The 21,951-nt window shown below is 37.1% G+C and overlaps 1 protein-coding gene across 5 annotated transcripts in view; it reads right to left on the bottom strand.

The window, feature by feature from the left end:
* Positions 1 to 21,951, bottom strand: part of SLC39A10 (solute carrier family 39 member 10) — a 56,272-nt gene that overhangs the window by 23,311 nt on the left and 11,010 nt on the right. For 3 of the 5 annotated variants that reach the window (XM_064515117.1, XM_064515118.1, XM_064515120.1), the window contains 2 exons: positions 2,168 to 3,253; positions 898 to 1,099 (listed from right to left, as the gene is read on the bottom strand). In XM_064515117.1, the coding sequence (XP_064371187.1) occupies positions 898 to 1,099; positions 2,168 to 3,253 (1,288 nt within the window). Of the gene's footprint in view, positions 1 to 897; positions 1,100 to 2,167; positions 3,254 to 21,634; positions 21,653 to 21,691; positions 21,945 to 21,951 lie in introns of those variants that run through there. The other 2 variants (XM_064515119.1, XM_064515121.1) reach the window with 2 other exon arrangements.

Here is a 21,951-nt window from a genome sequence, read left to right as displayed (position 1 = left end):
ACAACAACGCCAGTGAAGGATTTTGACTGAACACTTCTAATACATTCAACAGTGAAGGAGGAGTGAAATAAAATATTCTGATATTCAAAGTCAGCAAAGTAAATTATTATCAGAAATGGCAGTTTAAATGTTCTTGTATTTAAATGCTCCTGAGTCTTTATATTTCCTAAGATTCCTAAAATATTGCATGTCAGCTCTACGAAGTTGCATCACTGCTAGAATATAAAAGTAATAAAACCTAAAATCATATTTTCCAATGAATGAATTGCAATGAAGGTATTGTTCTGGTCAAATTTATTATGAAAATTTGTGTCAAAGTCAGTCTACATTCTTCCATATTACAGACAAATGTACTTACCTTAGTCACACTAAGAGAAAAAGCAAAATATTCTAAACGATGGAAACAATACAACGTGTAAGCACACTTGCTCATCCCCTAGAGATGCCTCTATCTCCAAAGATTCTCTACGCTGCCTATGCTCCTACTACAAGAAAGTCCAACATCTAAAGTTAGGTGGAGTGAATCTAGGCCAAAATGGTTGCGGCACAACTGCTGGGTCTCACTGACAGAAAATAAAAAGAAATAAAAATAAGCAAACGTAAAAAAAAAAAAAAAACAGAAGTGAAAATAGTAAGAAATAGAAAGCTACAAGAAAGAAAGGTATACCTTCCTGAGCCAGAGTCAGGTAGGAGAAGCTATCATACCACTGAACAATAGAATGCTACTTCTGACTTAAAGGATCAGACTCTCTCAAATTTCTTCTAATGAATATGTTAAGTTTCAACCATTCCTTTACTCTGCAGTCAATACTAAGTTGTATGGCATTTCAAACTTCAAAGAAAAGTTAAATATTTATAATGCAAAATAATTTTAAAGGCCTCAAATATTACCCTTACCTGATGCACCTGTTTTATCTTTATTTTCAATTGATGCACTTTTATTTTTCATAAAATCTTCAAGCTCATCATAATGTACAATACAAAGCCTTCTCTCAATCTGGTATAGCAGAGCAGGACACATGTATATAAACAATTCAGGAGATATTGGAGAGCTGGTTTCCAGACCATAGTACCGTAGCAGCTGGGTAACATTTAAGCACTGCGAGCAAATAGTACAAACAAGTTAAATATGAAAGCCATTATTTGATTAAAAACTAGCTACTAGTATATGATTTGAGAACACGTAGAGGAGGAGAGAAATTCTGATGCCCAACATTCCATCAACACCGAAATATGTCTAAGCTGATCTAAGTGGTTTTCGAGGGGGAAAAAATAAGGGGGAAAATATCTGCCCTGTACAACCCAGTCTATACAACCACAACCTATATACACAACCCACATCTATATAGCTTTGGATAAACGTCAATGAAAACAAGTTTCACATTCTTCAGCACTACACAGGACAAGCAATGAAAAAAAAGCCAACAGAAAAGAAATGGAAGAGCATAAATCCAAAGTAGATTTTTTTAACACTTCACCTACTCAACTCGTGAGTTCTGATTTTCATTTTTGAATTTAGTCTAAAAATTCAAACTCAGAACCAAGTCAATACTGCACTATTCTGGCTGCTACTTTAAAATCAAGAAATCAAACCATCCTACTTGTAGAGTTAATTGTGAGGCGGAAAGGAAAATAAAGAGTTCTGGCAGAAATAATGAATGCTGAAGGGAGAAATCGAAGAGCAGACCTACACTGAGCACAGTACTGCAGAAGCTGCACCTACCCTGCTTCACAGTTGTTTTAAGACCAACAAATTAGAAGCATGTTGAGAAGATACCTGTGTTTCTTTTAGGAAAGAGTTCAGCAGTTTCCAAAACCATTACAGCCTTAGGTTCAGGAAAAAGACCAAAAATATAGGAGAAAAAAAGTATTGACAAATCTTGGGAAGGAAAAGAAATTCCAGTAAGCAGGATTATCTTAGAAACCTTGAAGTATCTCCTTTATACAGAGATAAACAGGCAAGATATTCCCAGAAAAGATGGATGATAGGTAGACAGAAATGAAAATCAATAAAGTAAATTCAAAACTGCAGCCTCAGAGTGTATTCACTCTGCTACCTGTATTATGCGATCATTGCAAACATTTGCTACTGCTTTATTTGGGAGTATGCATCTTCCATTACCATGTAACAGTAAGTGTACTTACCAGCTCTCCTTTTCACACTCACCTCTTCACGATCACGTTCATCTCCATTATGGTCCCTGTGGCTACGTGTTGAAAAAATTGCATGTTTTCTTACACTAATCTGCTTGTGTGGTGCCTCTCGCTTGCTGGTATGATGATGTCCATCCTCGTTACCTAGACTGGAATCTTGATGTCCATGACTACTAGAATGATCATTACCATGTTCATGAAGGTGTACATGCAAGTGAGATGTATCATGTACATGATCATGTTTATGAACATGATTGTGCTCATACTGATCACCTGGATCATGATCTGGAGCATAATCTTGTGCAGTATCTACTGAAGTCCCACTGATTTTCTTTCCTTTTCGTCTCTTTTTCTGTTTGCGTTGTTTTCTTTCAGGCTGATCCTGTGTTGTATTTGTTTCTGTTGAGGGTTCGTGGTTCTGTTCTCCATGTTCACTATGACTAACTGAATCATTACGAGAATGATATGTACCATTATGGTCAAGATGATGATGCAGATGAGGATGATGATGATGGTGATGGCGACTCTGGTCATGAATATGTTTACCATCAGGTTTTACTGATGACACCGTTGTCTCTCTCTCAAGGTCACATTTATGATTTCTCTTTGCAGCCATACCAATCATGGTTTGGTTTTCAGAATCTGAGTGGCTATGAAAATGAGGATGGTTATGAGAGTGAGTATGCTTTCCTTCCTGTACTTCTAAAGCATATAAGTGGGAAACATGATCATGGCCAATATCATCATGATTTATCATCACTACTTTTACCTCTCCTAAACCAAGGCTTATTAAGAGTTTTTCCAGACCAAAAAAAGATAATCTTCCATTTTCACCATAACGATCAAAAATCTTTTCAATGTAGTATTTTTGTTCATTTTCAGCTTCCAAAGCTGAAAATTTACTCGGCATAGATTCTGTTCCTCCATTTTGGAAATAGGATGCCTCTGAGATCTGATAGTCATTATGATAGTGCACATGTTCCTCTTCAGGACCATGGTCGTGTCCCTCCTCATGGCAGTGATTGCACTGATGAAAGATAAATGTCAGCAAACAAATGATGCAAAATTTTGTATGCATGTGTACCTTCATCTCTGTTTCCTACAAGAGACACAAGAGAAAGCACTTAAGTGTAAAAGCTCTCTTAACATTTTTACTATACTCATTCTGGTATATGTTTGCACCAACTGAATGACTCACAGTTTTTTTTTTTTAATATTAGCATTAACAGAAGAAAAATTGTGGTATTTTTAATACAGAAATTCTACTAATATACTTTTCTATCCAACAGTAGGATGGGCTCTGTGCATTTTAGAGAGAGATGCATTCTTACACACCATACTTACGGGACGAGGTTACAAAAAAAACCCCACAGCATTTATAGCCTCTCGTAACAAAAGAACAATATTCGTTCATATAGGTTTTCAGAGACACCTATGCTTATGACAAGTTACAATTTTGAAAATCTTGTTAAAAGACAAGTTACAAATGAATAAAAATCAGTTTCATAAATAATACTATTGTATTTTCTTATTTATGGGGATGAGGGGCAGATAACCTAGTTGAAAACCCAAACATCACTTGTTCTCTCATCTGCTGCTAAACACAGATGCTGCCCAATTCCCAATTTTAAATGGTAAGTAGTATAGTTATTCAAAAATAAGCTGCCATTAACAAACCTCAGTATATTGCTCAAACAGATTTTGGTTGTATTTTTAATACTTCTTACTTGCATAGGTGTACTGAGCCCAAAGATCCATATAGACATTCATTTAAAAGTAAGGTTACATGGAAAACATGTCTCTCTTTTTTATGCAACTCAGGAAATACTGTTACTCTGACATGCTCTAAATCATATCATTTTGTACCGATGTTCAGAAATTACATCACCTAGATAACACGATAATTTTCAATTTAGTATTGACTACAAGAAACCTACTATTCATCTTTAAGATACTGATGAAGACACTGCATACATCTACTGTGTATTCAGAGTTAGACAATTGACTATTTTAGAAAATACGACACTTCATTCTGTTTACATTTGCTAGCAAAAAATATACAAAAATCTGAATAATGACATAAAAGAAACTTCAAGAAAAAAATCCAAGTTTATATAAAAATCATGTCAAACCAAAAAGCTAAAAATAAGCCAGGACCTGCATTTTATAACTTCTGTTTCCTACAGACTTATTTTGGGTAGAGGATATCCGCTAAAATGCATGTAAAAAATTCACCCAAACACTGCCAGGGCTTTCTAGAAACACTTAATTTGTTCCATTTGGTACAAGGCAAAATAAAATGTTTACAAGAGTTCTGCCAGATAAATGAAGCAGATAATCAGGCCTGCCTATCAAAGTAATGCTCACAACCTCTCACAGCCTTCTTCCGCAATCCAGATAAAAAAAAAAAAAAAAAAAAAAAAAAGTCATATTTGCACTTCTTTCCCAAATAACCAAAGGAAAGAAGGCCGGAAGCTTCCTGATTGATTTCAACAGTTTAACAGAGTTGAATAAAAACAGTCAAAGGGAATAAGTACAAAAGCACAGCTTTTACACATAACTAGTAAAATTTACAATATGACAGAGGAAGAAATAAGAGCTGAGAGGAAGGATAAACACAGAGCTCCCATCTACCTGTACTCTGTATCTTCATATGCCACCAAAGCACTGTAGTAAATGCAAGGATGCAAGTTATAGGAAAACAGGTCAAGAATTCTTTGATCTCTTTTTACAATGAAAGCAATTTTAGTTCTATATATGCACCTCTACTAGAACTCTGTGAGTGATGCTACATTTACAAAGATGCAAGTGAGCAGGCCAGCGTATCAAAAAAATGGTAAGTATATTTGTCCTTCTCTACCCAGCCCCAGTTGCTAACTAAAATGGGTTTATATGAAGCTGATCAGGGAATTGCTTTACAACAAACCACAAGTATTTTAAACCCATCCATTTTTACTTCATAAAAATATTCACTTGTTATTTTGTGCTTATGCACTTGCAATCACATAGCCGTACTTAAAAAAAAAATCTGTTAGAAGCTCCTATACTTCCAACAGGCAAACAGAGAAAAGAAATCATACCAGTTGACTTTTCCATTTCCAACTTGCATTGCTTAATGACAAAACGGACAACACAAATCAGAAAAAAAGGGACAGCGTCACCTTTTTGTGACTTTATATAGCAAAAAATGAGTTAGCACAGAAGACTGGGCAAAAAGTTTTCTCCTATTAACCTCCGCAACTATGGAGAATGAAAATTCACCTTTCACTGAAGCTTCAACTGTTCATAAGACTACAAAAGCAGAAATCTCTCTTGCAATACTGACCTAGTTACAGATGTAAGAACAGAAAAAAATCTGTCTAATGGAGGCATCTGTATGAAAACTGATTCCAGGAATATCTGACAGGTCAATGGGTAGCCATTGTATACTACTGTTTTATTTTTTTATGAACAACTGCTCCATCATCTGTCTGGAATGACTGCACAGTCTGTCATTAGTTCAAGCACCCATATATTTCAGTCATCAGTTTAGGGGCTGTGACAGACCTTTTCAAGAAACTTCATATGCTAAGTTCACCCCCAAAATTTACTCAGAGATGATTTTCACAGTCTGTTTTACTCACATGGTCTATTCAAAGCATCTTTAACATTCTTATAAATACATCGCTGGGATTAATACATGAACATTGAAAGGGTCTCAAAGGACCTTCCAGAAGTTTCTTCCATTCTCCTTTGAGGAAAGAGACATGCACAGAGTTGTTATTAGTGAAACAGAACAGGTTGCAAAGCTTTATCCAAGAGTCTTTGGACTGAGTCAACCCTCAGATTGCATGATTGCCTGGGAACTCATTCCATAACCTTTAAGTAAGGAACACATGCTCTTTTTCCACACAGGTTCAAAATGCGGACTCTCTAAATTGAATCGTCCGATGAAGCACTAATACTCTGGCAGTGAGTAAAGATACTGGGTCAGATGTACACGCGATGGCAGATCAACAGAACTCCACATTTCTACAAGAATATGCTGATTTCCATCAACTGAGGATTTATAATGTTGAATGTTACTTCATGTGAAGATCATGTTCCAGATCTGGAATAAGCAGTTATGAATACCCTTGTCATGCAAGACAAATAAAAGCACCGGGAGAAGGACGAATGTACGCACGCTTGCATATAAGGTGGCAGCAGTAGGTAAGTACATTCAGTATGTTGCAACACTTCAGCAATTTGTTCAACACCTTTTTATCTTCAGTTTCTCAGTACTGAAAACAGCATCTCAAGTTTTAAGTAAAATTCAGTTACCCAAAGGATACTACTTTTGTAGGTACGAGACCTTTTATCTCCCTTTGCGATATACTGGTAATATAACCAGAACCAGAAAAATCAAACCATTCTGCTTTTCAAAAGCACGATCAAGACTAAAATATCTCTACCAGGAAATTCATGACTAAAGCATGATCATAATCTGTTTCACAACCTCATGATCTTTTTCATGTGACTGTCTCATACAATACTACTAATACATTACTTTGAAACTTCAGTCATGCATCTCTAATTGTAGTGTTTAGCATTGAATGGTACCTTTTCTCCATGCCCTACTGGTTAAAATAGTTTGTAATCTATGATTGTGATTCACTCCTGAAATCCAAGCATTATCACAGACTTCTTTAAAAATCAATTACTATACATCTCACTGTTCTCAATAAAACTAATAACCCTAATACAACATTTATAGTCTTCTATTATATAATTTTCTGTATTTTCGATTGTAATTACTGTGCTATGGAAAAAAGATGCTTGCAAAACAAATGTACCTGTCCTAAAGAGTCTCAAACAGAACAACTATTTACAGAGTATTTATTTTTACACAAGCATCATTATTATCTAGGCAAGCCCAAATTCTATAAATTTCAGTAACACAGAATCATACATAGCTTATCTCAATATATGAGCACTGAGAATCCCAAATCCTTTCAAAAGAATATGGATGGGCTGCCTGAGGACAAGGCTACATCAAAGTTAAAAAAAGATTCCAGCCATTATTGCTGCCAGCCTTTGCCTTGGCTATTTTATTCATTCACTTGATTCACTGCTGCTTCCCCTCCTTCCCGCAGTAGCCCGACAGTGGCTGGGCACCCGACAGTGGCTGGGCACCCGACAGTGGGAGACACAAGGGAAAAGTCTCCCAGCTATGTGTTGACTCCAAAGCCCAGAGCTGGAACATGCGGCACTGCTGACGTTTTGTCAAACAGCAAACCAGACCAAGAGCAGCCCCTGAAGATGCAGGCAGGCGGTGGGATGACCCCACCCTTCAGGCAGGCTTCAAAGCCAGAATAAGCGTGCAAATTTACATTGGCTGAGATAAATAGTTCTGTCACGCTAACTGGCATTTAAAGAAACGCAAACAGTGCTGCCAAATAAACCCCCTCCTTTTCCATCAATGCAAGCAGATCATCAAACTAAATGCAATACTGACTGCATATCCATATAAAAGGTCTTTAAATCAGAGACTGAGCTCAAAGTACCAAACACAGCACTATCTAGAAGCTGTCACAAATTCAATTCACACAGTACCCCAAAATGCATATATGTTACACATACATGTCATGTCATTTTCCTGATACACATAATGATACCACGAGCAGTACATCAGCATCAGAGTTATCTTTTCTGTATGGAAAATTCATAATATCTCTGTGATAAACTATTGCCTGCCCAGGGCATTTCATCTATTAAGCTAAATGTAATTGCTGATCGAAGCTGATATTTTTTTTCAGCCAGTTTCATTCAATTTCCACTGGATTCCTGAAACTTCTCCACAGTGCCTACTATTTCAACCATCCTTCCATTTTATACCTAAAAATCCAACAGTATTCTTTCTGACCATATTTAAACCCTGGAACAAAAGCATGGTTTAGGATTTGGAAGGATTTTTTAAATTTATTTATCATCAGCTGCTTAAATGAAACTGAAAACCAGTTCAATAGTTACACTTTAGAACAACCACCTTTGATTCCAACAATGTGGTCAAATAAAATTCAAACTCAACTGAAAATTAAGTCTGTCATTTTAGTGTTTGCAATCCACATACTACAGCACTTTTGTTAGTGTACAGGACTGACTAGTCTATTTCAAAAGCCCAATTTCCCACTCCCTTCTCCTCTCCACTCCCAACAATTTTAACAATCTTAACAATCTTAAATATTCCTAACGTACATGCACTGGATTTCTCCCCTCTCCATGCTCCTTCCCAGGGATTTAAACTTGACTATCCTTTTTACTTTCTCCCCCTTTTTGTAACACGTTCTTCCTTTCCTTCCTTCCTCTGAAGAATGTTCTGCCCTTTGTTTATTCTATCTGCAGAAGAATTTCTTGAAAAATAGCTTAGACCATTCAAGTAGTTATTCAGCCTGAATGCTACAATGACTGAAGGACCTTAGCAAGACTTCTTGGACAACCAGAAGTTTCACACCAAACAAAAATAATAAAAACATAGTTCAGCTAAGATATGAGGGAAGTCCAAAAGATGAAAGGTGTTAAAAACAAAGACAAAGCAATATTCTTACCAAACTAAGTTGTTCTCTCTGTTCAGCACTAGAAGTTAAGCATTTGTCATTTGTTCCTATAGGAACTGCTCACATTAATGGCACTGTGAGAAATGGCAATTTTTTTAAAGATCGGAGGTACATATTTCTTGAAATAAAGCTACTAACTACATATATGCAGATATCCTTACATTTCCTGAAATTTAAAATTCCTTCTTGTATTGCAAATACTTACCCCAATGCACATGCAAGAGAAATACTGGCAGTCCACCACCACTTCCCCTCCAATAAGTGTGCAATGCAGTGTTCCATACTAATACCTAGTGCAAGAAAAGGCTGGAATCTGAAAATCCAATGAACCTACTCTTTAGTTCCTAAATAGTTTTTAACAAATGCCAGATCAATTCCTCTTAATCCAGTACTCATTCTGAAGATATGTGATTTTAAAAGACTATTAATGTGAAAATACATTGCTATTACTGAAAGACACTTCAGGAAAGCATTTCAAGCAGCTAGTGTTATTTTTGTATTATCAGTCGTTAGCTTTTGTATTATCAGACATTAGCTTCTGGATCTACAAACAGGAAAACATTCTATGGACCTAAAGTTATAATTAACAACCTCTGTCTTTAGTTCTCACCCATCTCCTGTATTTTCTTCCCTCTTCAATTTCAGTGAAACAGGTTTGTGGATTTAAGTAAAACTCATTCATTCGAAAATCTACAACCCTGTAGGAGGGGCACTTTGTAAGAACAGACCATTAGCTGATTGATTCAAGGCGTATTTGCTAAGTTAATACTGGATAAGACTTACAGTACAGAAAGCATTTATGCATATCTAAACACATCATGAACACTTTTTAAAAGTCTGAAATGTGAAGTATTTGAACTGCCAGTTACCAAAGCATACTAGAAAATGATCCTAAACTAATACCATAGCAATCTACTAGCTTAGTTATCCAGAGAGGAACATTCATTTAATTTTGAAGGAAAAGTAGCTGGACAGCCTTCTTCAAAAGGACAATTATTTCTAATTAGTTTTTGAACGCAGGATCCTTTTCAGAGCTCAAAATAATACAAAAACATCAAAACAGCGGAAGTTCTTTAAGTACTAGTTCTGCTTACTGAGAATTAATTTTCAGTCTTAAGTCTTAGTAAATTGTATGTAGTCCAAAAAGCACCCATTAATGATATTTCTACTTAGTACAAAAATTATAACGGAGCTGGTTTGATTTTGTGCCAACATTCTATTGTTCAATTAGGTTCTATCAAAATACCAGCGCTTGTAAGAATTATATGCTTGAAAAGATGACCTGCAGTTACATCTGCATTATATTATCATTTTATTTTTCCACTGGAAATAATTAAATGCTTTTGTTAGAACTAAGACTGAAGTTCGACAAATATTTTAAGAGGGTGTTGCACCCAAACCAGTAGTCCTGCCCTCCCCCACAGCCTCATTCATTCCCATTTCCACAACATCATTTTTGTATACCAGCACATTTGTTTGCTGATCTGTTCATTGTGCAGCTGTACAACCAGATTCTGTGAAAAATAACCCAGAAAAAGAAAAAAGGATTATTCTAAAATCAGATTACTTTTCCTATCTGGTTCACTGTGCAGCTGCACAAACACCACAGTCCACATACAAAAAAAGCAACCCTGCTTCTGGTGGCAATACCAGCTTACGGAGTTGGTAGATTTACAGCTTGACAGTGTATTTTGAATACAGGACAAATACAACAACTGGCTACTTTATAATGTACTCAAAAAACAGCGGACAACTTTCCTACTAAAAAGCATTTGAAGAAAACTTCTCCAACTCACCACTCAACAAAAAACAATAATATTTGCAACAATATGATAAAAGCAGTGACTGTATTTTTATTCTTACTGTAACTTAAACCACTCTACCTATCTCATCCCTGCATTATGTTAAGATATTTGCAATATGTTAAAACACATAAAGGCGTATCTTTGATATATATTTAATTCCTATGTTACTACAATTTAAAAATCTCTATCAAGGCTACAATCTGAAAAAGGAGTTCACTACATACCTACTATTAAGCTAATGACTTCTCTCCTATTTTTTTAATAAATAATATTTTACAAAAGCTACCAACTACAAAAGTCCCTTGAAAAATGGGACTGAGGCATGTTTCTTTCACAAGTGTTCTGCTGGATTAATGCCTGGAAATCATAACACAATGCACATTTCTAGAATTTAAAGATTGCAAATTATTTACATGACAAGAGATAACATTGATTCAAAGACGTATTTTTAAAAAGGAGATTTAAATAACGAACCACCTCTGCAGACTTTTATAAGGCCCTCTGTCAACATGACATTCAAATTCTTGTTAGTATGTTCGTTGTCTCAGAGTACCAAGGAAGGGTATCACTGCTACCTCCTCTTAGGCAAGAGCTCATCTAACCATTCTTCTCCTATGGGCGTGAAGGGAATTTGAGAGAGAACAGGCAACTGCTGGGACCACTCAAGTCTCAACTTACGTGGCTACCACCACTGTCTTTGCTCTACAACCCATACAATGGTTGTACAGGTTCCATTTTGGTTAAGTATGCATAACCAGTCTGACCTGTGATATAAAAAAAAAGTCATTTCATCATGGAGATCCTCCAAGTGAATGCCCAGCTGAACTGAAACTTGTCATTCCCACCCTATTCTAAGTAAGCCCTCACCAAAGGTCATGACGTTACCTGGCTCTCATTTATTTTAGCAAAGATTACTGTTAAAGATTTAGACAGCTACCCATTATAGGACTGTGTGATGACTGAGACAACTGTTCAAGCCGATACAAATACTTATCAGCTTCAGGAATCACTCCTCAAAATCAGAGCAAATGTGGCTAAAATAAATATTAACCTTTCTTAACATGGTATTAAAACAACTTCGCAGGGACACAATTTAGAAACTGCAGCATGAAAATGTAGTTTTTAATACCTCATTTTTTTTTGTTTGGGGGCTTTATTCAGTTTACATGATTTCATTACTTCTCAAGGCTCTATGTAATTTCTATAATTCATTCCTGCAAAGAAAGACCACTTTTTATCTGGACTCCACTACTTCGATAATTCTCCCAATCATCTGAAACTGGACAATTTTAGTTAATAATGATGGATAGAAAACAAGGGAACATACTTCTCAGGATTTTGCCAGTACTACATTTTAAAAAAATTAAGGATTCTCATGTCTATAGTCATAATAAGGTACAAGAAATAGTTAGAAAAAAAGAGCTACTTGCTGTCTCTTTAACACAAGCGATCATGAAGTATATCTCAAAACAAATGAAGTATTTTGGAAGAACAAGCCCATTTTGACTAATCAAGAGGTATATTCCACAAAGGGTGGCATAAAAAAAGAAATCTTTAATTTTTCTCTGTGTGAAGGACAGAAATGGTTTGGCATCCTACCACTGAAACCATGGGTTATCGAATTTCTCCAAAAAAGATGTTTTACTCTGCTCTTTGCCACTGATTAGCTGAAAATGAATGAAAACTGGACTCCACTTCTAAATTCTGATGGTCATGGGTAGGTTGTGACCTTTATTCCATAGGTTCAACTTCAAAAATATTTAAGGTTCTCAGAAAAGAAACATGATTTTCTGTAACAAATGTTTTATTATTCCATGCATAGTGGTGTCAACACTTTCTCTGTTAAAAATATCCTCCCTCCCTCTCCTTTTACTACTGTAACTGACAGTACATCAGCCTCTTCCAGTCTGCTGAGCACAGTATAGACATAATATACTTGACTTTGATCATAATAAAGCTACCCAAGGTAAGCACAATATGTGATCAGAGTTGAACATCTTTTCTGCAAAGTCAAGCCAATTAAAACTACTGCATTTCAGACTATGTATTTAACTAACTCAGACAACAAAACGGACCTGTGGGAAAAGTCAGTTTAAATCACAAAGTAAACGGACTGAATTCTATCAAACTGATAAACGTCAGCAGAATTAAAACCTACTGGAAGAGCTGGTCAAGAATCAGTATGTTTACAATCCATCTATACCTCCAAATGTATTTTAATTTCATTGAACAAGCATCTAAAATAGTTAAAAATATCATTAAACAAAAGTAAGTTTAATCCTGAAAACAGACAAACCTTTGATCCTATAGTTAACAGCAGCTGAAGATACCTGAACGCCTTGTGTGCTCTGTTAAAAAGTCTGAGGCTTTATTTTTCTTATTTCCATACAGAAAATGAATCCATAACAGTTTCCTGGGAATCCTCAGATCCTCATCATAGCCACTTCTGCAAGTTTTTAAGATATCTAGTCACTAAAACAAAATGCTGCCTCCTAGAAGGTAACTTCATTGCTGGATTAAGAATTCAAGCTACTTCAATGTGCAGCTTGTCTATTTGACACCAAAACCTGCATCTGGCATCCACAGCTAGCTACTGCTGTACCACAGTTCCCCATCAGTTAAGTCTCCAATATGTGGGAAAATCTCATAGCCTGATATCCTGAATAATTAAAAGTGAACTACTATTTTTAGTAATTTGATAAGGTTAACAATGTATCTTATCTTTAGCCAACCTAACTGTATCTTCAATGCAAAGGACAACAAATGAGCAAAAGCACCTAACATTCTCTTCCTGACTGATAAGCTGAATTCACTATTCAGAAACTTCCCATTAAACTACCTGCTTTTTCTGGTGTTCAGCATAAACTCTGATAATGTAAATTTAAGGTTTAAAAAGTACACTGCTGGTGATAAGACTGTGAGGCACAATTGCCACATTTTACTTACTGTCAAGAAAATTTAAAAAAAACCATAATTGTATGCACAGACTAGAAAACAGCAGAACTCATGGGACATCATTTCAGTATTTCACTACTATTCAATCACTGCTTGGAGCTACTGTATGACATATTTGATAAGATACAGACCAAAAATCGAGCAAACAGTTTAACATTTTTTCATAGTCTAAATATATTCCTTTTATTTGAAGAAAAATGTACTCCTCTCACCTTTTCCCTTTGAGAATATCCTGACTATGAAATGTGATTAACACTTGTCTCAGAAGGTAATTTCATGTTCATATTCTGAATTTACAGTTGGCAATAAAGCAACAGTTAAACAGTAAATTCCAGAATATTAATTTGGTAGAAACAGTCAAAAGAAGTGACAATTTGTATTTTTAAATTTTGTTACTACTTCAAGAAAACAACAGCAGCATGTTCTCTTATTCCAAAACACAAATTTGATTTGTCCACAGTCCAACTAACAAAAAGCCATTAAAAAAATTAAACCAGTACCTTTTTTTAAATCGGTTCCTAACTTAACTGTAAAGCAATTATACTATGAGATGTGGTCTTATGCATCAAAGTTTAAAAAGTACTGTAATAATATGCTTTCATTAGAAGCATACAAGCACTGACAAACCAGTAATTTCTATGTGGAATGCAAGCAAAGTATACTCTTCAAAGATAGTGAAAGTAATTTTATAGTACTTAGCTATAGCTGTTTACTGACAGTTTACTGCAACTAATCTGAACCACAAAATCCGATACAAACAAAATAGTGTGCAATAATAATTTGCTATAGTTGCTGCATTCTTATTAAAGCATCTCATCCTAACACATCCTTCTAAGAGTCAGCATAGAACCCTCTTCATATGCTTCTCCCTAATATTGAACATACATGGTTAGCAAAAACCAGCACGAGAAATTTTGCCCAAAGCCACTAAAAATGATGTTCTTCTTGGACTCTGTATTTTATTGTTTAATATACAGATGCACGAATCTAGACTACATACACACTTTACATAACTCAATCTTTTACCTGCAGTATAAAGACACTAACTTTGTGTAAAAAGTAACCTGAATTATTTTAATGGCAAGAATTTTTAGCATGAAAGGCAACTTAGGCAGTTTGATAACATGCAAATAAAATGCAAGTCTAGACTATATTACAAACATCAAAAGATTAGCTATGGGCATTATTATAATAAAAAGCTAAGTTCTGTACACAGTTCTACTGTAACTACGGTGTATTTACTGTAGTTAATGGAAGTAGATGGTACATGAGTGCTGAGAACAACTGGACAATCAAAGCACTGTTAATGTAATACAATGTCTCTGCTACATAATGGCCTCATATGCCCTCCAGAACTGTAATGACTGGAAGTCTCTATTGTTTAGGTATCATAACAGACATTAAATAAGTGCAAATAGTTTTATTTTTAGCATTAAAATTTAGCAATGCAAGGTTATCACATTATTGGAACTGCAGCCAAAGAGCATATTTCTTCAGTTTTAACATAAGTTAGTATTTAGAACTGCACTTTTAGGCAGAGGCATTGTTTTCTATAGACAGGCATTGAAGTCAGCAATAAACACAGTGCTTCTATACTCTGCAAATAATATTTGATAAATATGGCCAAAATGATATGGTTTACATTTCATGGATTGGGAGTGCTTATCAAGGTAGTGGAGTCCTGATAGGAAGTGGTCTTTCTTTACAGGAATGGATTATAGAAGTTATGTAAGAGCATTGAGAAGTAATATAATCATCAGTTAAAAAATCTAGAGGACAATACTCCACCTGACTATTTAAGGAGGCTCTCCTGGACTGCTCTGTATATGGTATAAATGAATCAGTGCCTATACTGCACAGTAAAATTTAATATGACTTAGATGCATACCTGCTTGCCACTCCCCCTCACAGGAAACAAGTGCAAGCATTACAATTATCCTGCCACACGAGTTAAACCTAACATTCAACTGCAGAAATAATATACAGTGGCTATTGTGAACCTCCTCAGAAACAGTCATTCTGGAATACGCAGCGCTACTCAGTCTCATTTAAAATGCACATTTAAAAGGCAAATCAGTATTAACCAAGATATATAAATATTACTCAAAAAAAAAAAAAAATCCATGTGAAGAATCACATTGAGTAAAAGCTATTAAAGAATACTTTAAAGGAGATTACATCCACTTTTCCTTTGTTCTGCTTTAGCTTTGACAGTGTGTGGCCATATTAAGTTGGACAGTTAACAGTAATTAGTTTGGTTACAGGAAAGACTATTTGCAGATACACAGTCACCAGCTGTAAATCAATTATCATTTCCGGTTATCCTTCAGAATTGAAAGCATTATTTTAATCCATTTAATAACCATCACACTACAGTATAATAAAAATCCAGCTATAATAAAAAGGCACAAAGATCAATTTATGAATGTGGCACAGGTAACATTTACGTATGCATCTTTACACATATATCATATGACAGCACCAATCTGGACTTCATGTTTTATTATAGCAGCCTTTACTAGTGACAGTGACTGGAAACTATTTCTGAAGTGTTTATCATCAAATTTTTATTCAGTTTCTGCATTAGGTTCATAAGGTCTCTGCTGACACGTACTTTTATAAAATGTTATGCAAATCCAGCAACCTTCCATAAAAACTCCTCCTTACATGCTTAATCTGAAGTGCTTTTTATCTTACATAGGCATTCTATCTTTAAAAAAGTCTAACCTTCTACAGAACTTCATTTGATTAATGAGTTTATTTAGACAGGATCACAGTTATTCATTAAATTCCAGTATCATGCAGACTTTTCTCAATTCTAGATCAATTGATTTAGCTACCTTATATCACTGACTACTAAAGTCTCTATGCCACTTAAGGACAGAATTGAATGCTTAAGGAATAAATCTTCTGTACTTTAACAGTTCAAAAGCTATACAGCTCTAATTAGTCTTTAGTTAACATTCCACATTTTGTACATAATTGATATTTTATTTAATATTGAGAAGATGTGATCGACAACACAGAAAAAAAATTGGGGAAGTTTTCTATAGCAAACTTCATCATAAGATTACAGATATATTCCTCATAAATGAAAACAAGATTTCTCTTAGGACTGTTCTTCAAAACCCTGCAGGCTCATTTTATTTCTTATTTTTTTTACAACAGCCAAAAATTTCTAATAAACAGAAGCAAATTTGTCCACAGCTTGCGAGTTTCACTTTGCTGATGCTCAAGATACATTCAGAAATATTTCTCACTCTCTGTTCCTGTTATTCACACAGCAGTGGTAACATAAAAATGTATCTACATTCAGGCTTTCCAACAGACAATTCAGTACAAATTACCTAACAGGTTCATCAATTTTAGTAGCAGTCTAATTTCATATTAGTAAAGCTAACATTCTCTTCACTCTCATCCTACTGCTCTGGAAAGTAACAAGCTATAGAACAGGTAAAACAGTTATAGTCAAAGAATGAAGCTCCTGTAGGTTATCAGCAGCTGAGAAAGAAAAGACAACAGCTGAGTCATTCCTCCTCTGCAGCAAGAGACAAATAAAAGTCAGAAATGGAAAGATGGAAGATGTCGCAGCACAATGCAATACCTAGAAGATGAAAACATTTCCAATATAATGAAACCTGCATGAGCACAACACCCGTCACATAATTTCAACATTCCTTCTTCTCATAAGCTTTTGAGACAGACGAAGAAACCACCATCTTCCTAGCTCTTCATGCTGGCTTCTAGCTTTTGAGTATCAAAACCTGCATGGGGTTTGGATTATCACAAGAGGTAACAAAATGCAAGTGACTTGAAACAATTGTTTTTCTCTTTCCTTTTTACTCCTCTGACTTATACTGCATGAAAAATCCTAGAGAAATGGTACTGATGCAGTAGCACACAAAATATTCTGAATAAGTGGACTGACAAAGCATGTATCTTTTTTCCTTCAGAAGACTACAATGCACTCAAGACATTGTTTTCAGCATTTTGATCAGTTTTTGATACCAAGAAAAACATGTTCTTTTTTGTAGCTTCACTTAATTGGCACACATTTCCTCATTAGACTTTTTAGATACGTATCTCAGCTGCAATTTAAGAATGACCTAGCTATGAAATTTATGAAAACAACCTGAATTCTTTCCACACCAGGTGTTACTTCAGGCCTCTGTCAGAAAGCTAAAAATACTAGTTCTCATTTAAGGTAACTTCAGCAGCCCAGTCCCAATGATGAATACTCTTCATATACTAAAACTGTATTTTAAATGTTTGCTCTCTAAATTAAGTTGGACTCCCACAGAAAAATAAGAAGTTATACTGATTTTCTTTACAATAGGAGCAGATAACAGAAATTGCTCCCCAAAAGACATGAATTCTGAAACTCACAGAACTCTGTCCCTAAAGCTTAATTCTGTGAAAAGCGCACCTATACAAAGAAAACAGCAGTACTGCAATTTATCTTTCCTTCTTTGAAACCGTCTTCTGAGATTAAACAAAAAAGCCAGGATGCGGTCATTGGACAGTTCTGAAAACATGTTATAAAAACTGCTAGCAAATGTCCTGACAATTGCCTGAGTCAAACTGTGAAGGAAATCGAATGAGAATTGGTTTTCTTGTTCCGATACCGATGCTGTTCACTGTTTCCACACGTACCTATGTCTGCCAGCCTCTGATTCTATATGCGATGATCCCTCCACTAAATTTCACCACAGTTAAGGCCCAAATTTTTATTTACAAAAAAACTTACATGGAGCTTCACTTTTAAGCAACTTGTGTAATTTGAATTCTTAAGTATGTAATTCCACTTGACGAAAGAGAGAACTGTTTCCAAATCCAGACTGATTTAAGTATTCACCATACTGTGAAAAAAAAAAAACCTTTAATTTCTGTAAAAATTGTAATAGAGTTCCTGTAAAATTGTAATAATTTGCTCCTACTCATATAAGCTATCCAAGTTATTTTGCAGCATGAATAGAAGTATCTAAATTACAGTTGCTTGACTTGTTCAGTAAAGACCACAAAGGAAGTCTATGCCAGCCTGGATGTATTCATCTTTATTGCCCCATGTGGGTACCTTTATCTTAATTCACGTAAGTCAAACTACACAAAAATGTATGTAAATACCTTTATCAAGGCTTCCTAGCAAAAATTCAAAGGGAATGATTTATTAACATATAAGGCCTAACTACAATAAGTACTCAATATTCTCTTGCTAGAAGAATTTTCAAGATGTAATTCTAGAAGATGCATATTGTATTGTTCTAGAAGATGCATATGTATCGTATGTACGTCACATAAATCTTGAACCAAGACTGCTAGTTAAAAATGAGTATTTCCCAGCATTATAATATACCAATGTTATCATCAGGATCCATGTTTACAACTGAAAGTAAACTTTCTGGAATATTCCTGAATTACCAAGATGATTTATTTTCACTAGGTTTTTTATTTAATCGGAGAAACAAATATAGCTAAGACTGTGAATACAATTGCACCATTTTTTAAACCATAACCTTTTTCTATTGGCATATTTTATGACTGGGTAGATACTTACTCCAACCTAAGTGTCTGATTTTGTTTTTTATTAAAGCCAGCCTTGAAAGCACAGAAAGACTCACATGAAAACAAATAATATTAATTAAAACAAACTTCAATTTTTTTCAGATAAAGTTTGTCAATAAGCAGAAATACAGTGTTTCATGTAAACTTTCACTTTCCATTTTTCATGCACTACACACCTTTGGATAACTCTTAACAGCGATTATGAAACACACCTGGTAACAACCTGCTTCCTTTTTTAAGAAGAGGCATATTTTAAGTTTCTGATAATGTTTCTATGCTCTGCAAATAAGAGTAGTTGATAAACATGGCCAAATTTATAGTTTCATTTTATGGATTTATTAATATTCCAGATAGGCAACTGTGTAAAATCCTTCTACATCTATCTTGTGTGGACACTAAGGCACATTCCCCCATAGAACCACCACAATTAATCTCATAAAATACATACAATTTATTCCTGGTCTATACACATACTCTAGTCTCTTTTCCAAATAGAGTGCAGGGCTGCATTTTATTTTTCTCAAAAGCATACGAAAGTGTTGAAAGCAGTTTAAAAAGAATCACTGCAGAAAACACTAAAAAAAAAGCCATTTTATTAATAACATTTATTTTAGAACAAAGATATAGTTAGAAAAGTTTAACCACATTGGTTTTGACAGTTCTCAGGAACCACAAAACTTTTTCAGATTTTTTTTATGTTATCATACCATGCAGAATATCAACCTAAGAAGTAATCATGAGTAAGTACTGTTTTGAAATTAGAGCAGTATGCCTCACCAGTCCATACTGAGTATCCGCTCCCTAATTCATCTAATGAGAGCTCATTCTTTAGTTAAAAAACGTGTGTTCTCTTTAAAATAGAGCTTAATAAACTTCCTTTGTAAAGTCTAATGCAGTATCTTTTTTTGTACCAAAAGAGTTTTCCCCATTTTAGTGTTAGTCACTTTAACAGCTATTATCCAAAGAAACACTAGAACCTACCAGTTGGAACACTGCCCAGTAACTACTTTCATTAACTAGACAGCAATCACTTCGACCCTTCTGAAAACTGACCAGGCCTTCCAGTGCGTATGTCTCAATGCTGGATCAGGTTTCAGGTGTCACAGGTCCCCTCAGTATTAGAGTATGAAACATGCTGTCTTAACACAAAACTGATGGTTGTTACTTACACACAAAGTGCTTACAGTGACAGAAATGAGAATTATTTCTAATTCAAAAAGTGCTTAGGATACACCACAGAGAGAGTTTAAGAAACAGCAGACAGAAGTTTCTACAGGAGCCCCCCGCCGCCACCCCCCAAAAAAGACAAAGATAACTGAAGATTTTAAAGAAAAATTTTATTCTAAACAGCTTCAAAACATGTATACAATGTTTCCAAGTGAGCCAGCTTAAGCATGAAAAATAAGCGAGAAAAGTGAGTAAGTTATTCCTTTTGCTCATTTTTCCCCCTAGTAATTTTCTAGTTGTCTGCAGCCTGTACACACCACACTTGTGACCAGAGGATTGTTGTGTACGTTATGTTACATCCTGCGACAAGAATCTCTTGACCCACCTAGATCTTACCTTTGATTATTTAGGGTTACGTGCAGGTTACTGTCTGAGTGCAATTTCTGCAGCTGTAAGGCTAACTAGAAACACCAAGCCAAGCAAGATTTAATGGTGTGGCTGGTTCATCAGCCGCGGTTACCGTATTGCCCCAAATATGGTCTAAACACGGAGACGGTCGCTGACATCGCCCCCTCCCTCCCGCGCACCATTTGTACGCAGCTCTTTGAAGCACCCTCTGCGGAACGGGAAGGGATGGCACCTCATACCCATACTCGGGGCCTCCACGTGGCCACAAAGAGACGGCACCACAGTGATGGGGCATTCCCACATTCGAGTGAAAAGCACAGGAAGGCCGTAACAGGGAAATGGAAGACCAAGCGCTAAGCAGCACAGCGTGCGAAGACGACTCCGGAGGCGACCAAAGCCCCCGGGGACACCCCTCCCCCGACGAGGCCGAGGCGGCGAGGGGCTCTGCCGCCCCACGCACGGGCCTTGCTCGCTCGCCGGCCGCGGCGGCAGCCCGGCGGCGCCCCCGCCCCCAGCCCACCGCCGCATGCCGCCGCTTCCCCCCCTTCTCCCTCCGCCCGAAGCGGCGAGGGCCGCTACAGCCCCGTAGCCGCCGCCACGTCCCAGTCCCCTCGTTACGGGGGAGGGGGCGGGGAGGGTTTTACCTGCCGCATGGCCGACTCAAGAGCAGGAGGAAGAAAGGGGGATGCGCCAGGGCCGCGGCGCCGCCTCGTGCTCCGCTGCCTCGGTGCGGGACCGGGCACAGCAGCCCCCCCCCACCAGCGGCCCCCCGCGCCCGCCACCCCCCAGCGGCCGCCCCCGCGCCCACGAGCGCAGCCCCAGGCCCTGCGGTGGGAGCCGCGGCCGCCACGTGACGAGGCAGCGGCGCCGCTGTGTCCCCCACACGCCGCTCCGCATCCCGCAGGAGGAGGTGTCCGTTACTACCGGCCGCCACCGGCTCCTTCGCCTCTTCCACAAGCCCTCCCCCCCGGCCCCCGCCGCCAGCCCGGGGCCGGCCGCCACCCTCACCGCTGCGCCGGCCGGTTGTGGGGGAGGGAATGTAAACAAATGGGGTTTTATAGCTACCTCACTCGAGTGCCGTGTGCATCTCCCTCTCCGCTCGGTACCAAACCGCCGCGGCGCCTCCTCCTCCTCCTGCAGCTCCTGCCGCCGCCGATACGCTATTCACCAACCGCGCTTACGCCAAGCCCCGGAGCGCGCTTCGCGCTCAGCCGCTACGCACCGTACGGATCCGACTACACCGGCGTCCCCGCAGCCCGCTTTACCCAATGCGGAGCCATTTCCTCCCCTCCCCCCGCCCTGCTCCAACAGGGCCTACGAAAATG

This window comes from Dromaius novaehollandiae, chromosome 7 (assembly GCF_036370855.1).
Source record: "Dromaius novaehollandiae isolate bDroNov1 chromosome 7, bDroNov1.hap1, whole genome shotgun sequence".
Taxonomy (NCBI): domain Eukaryota; kingdom Metazoa; phylum Chordata; class Aves; order Casuariiformes; family Dromaiidae; genus Dromaius; species Dromaius novaehollandiae.
This window is presented reverse-complemented; position numbering and strand designations above follow the sequence as displayed.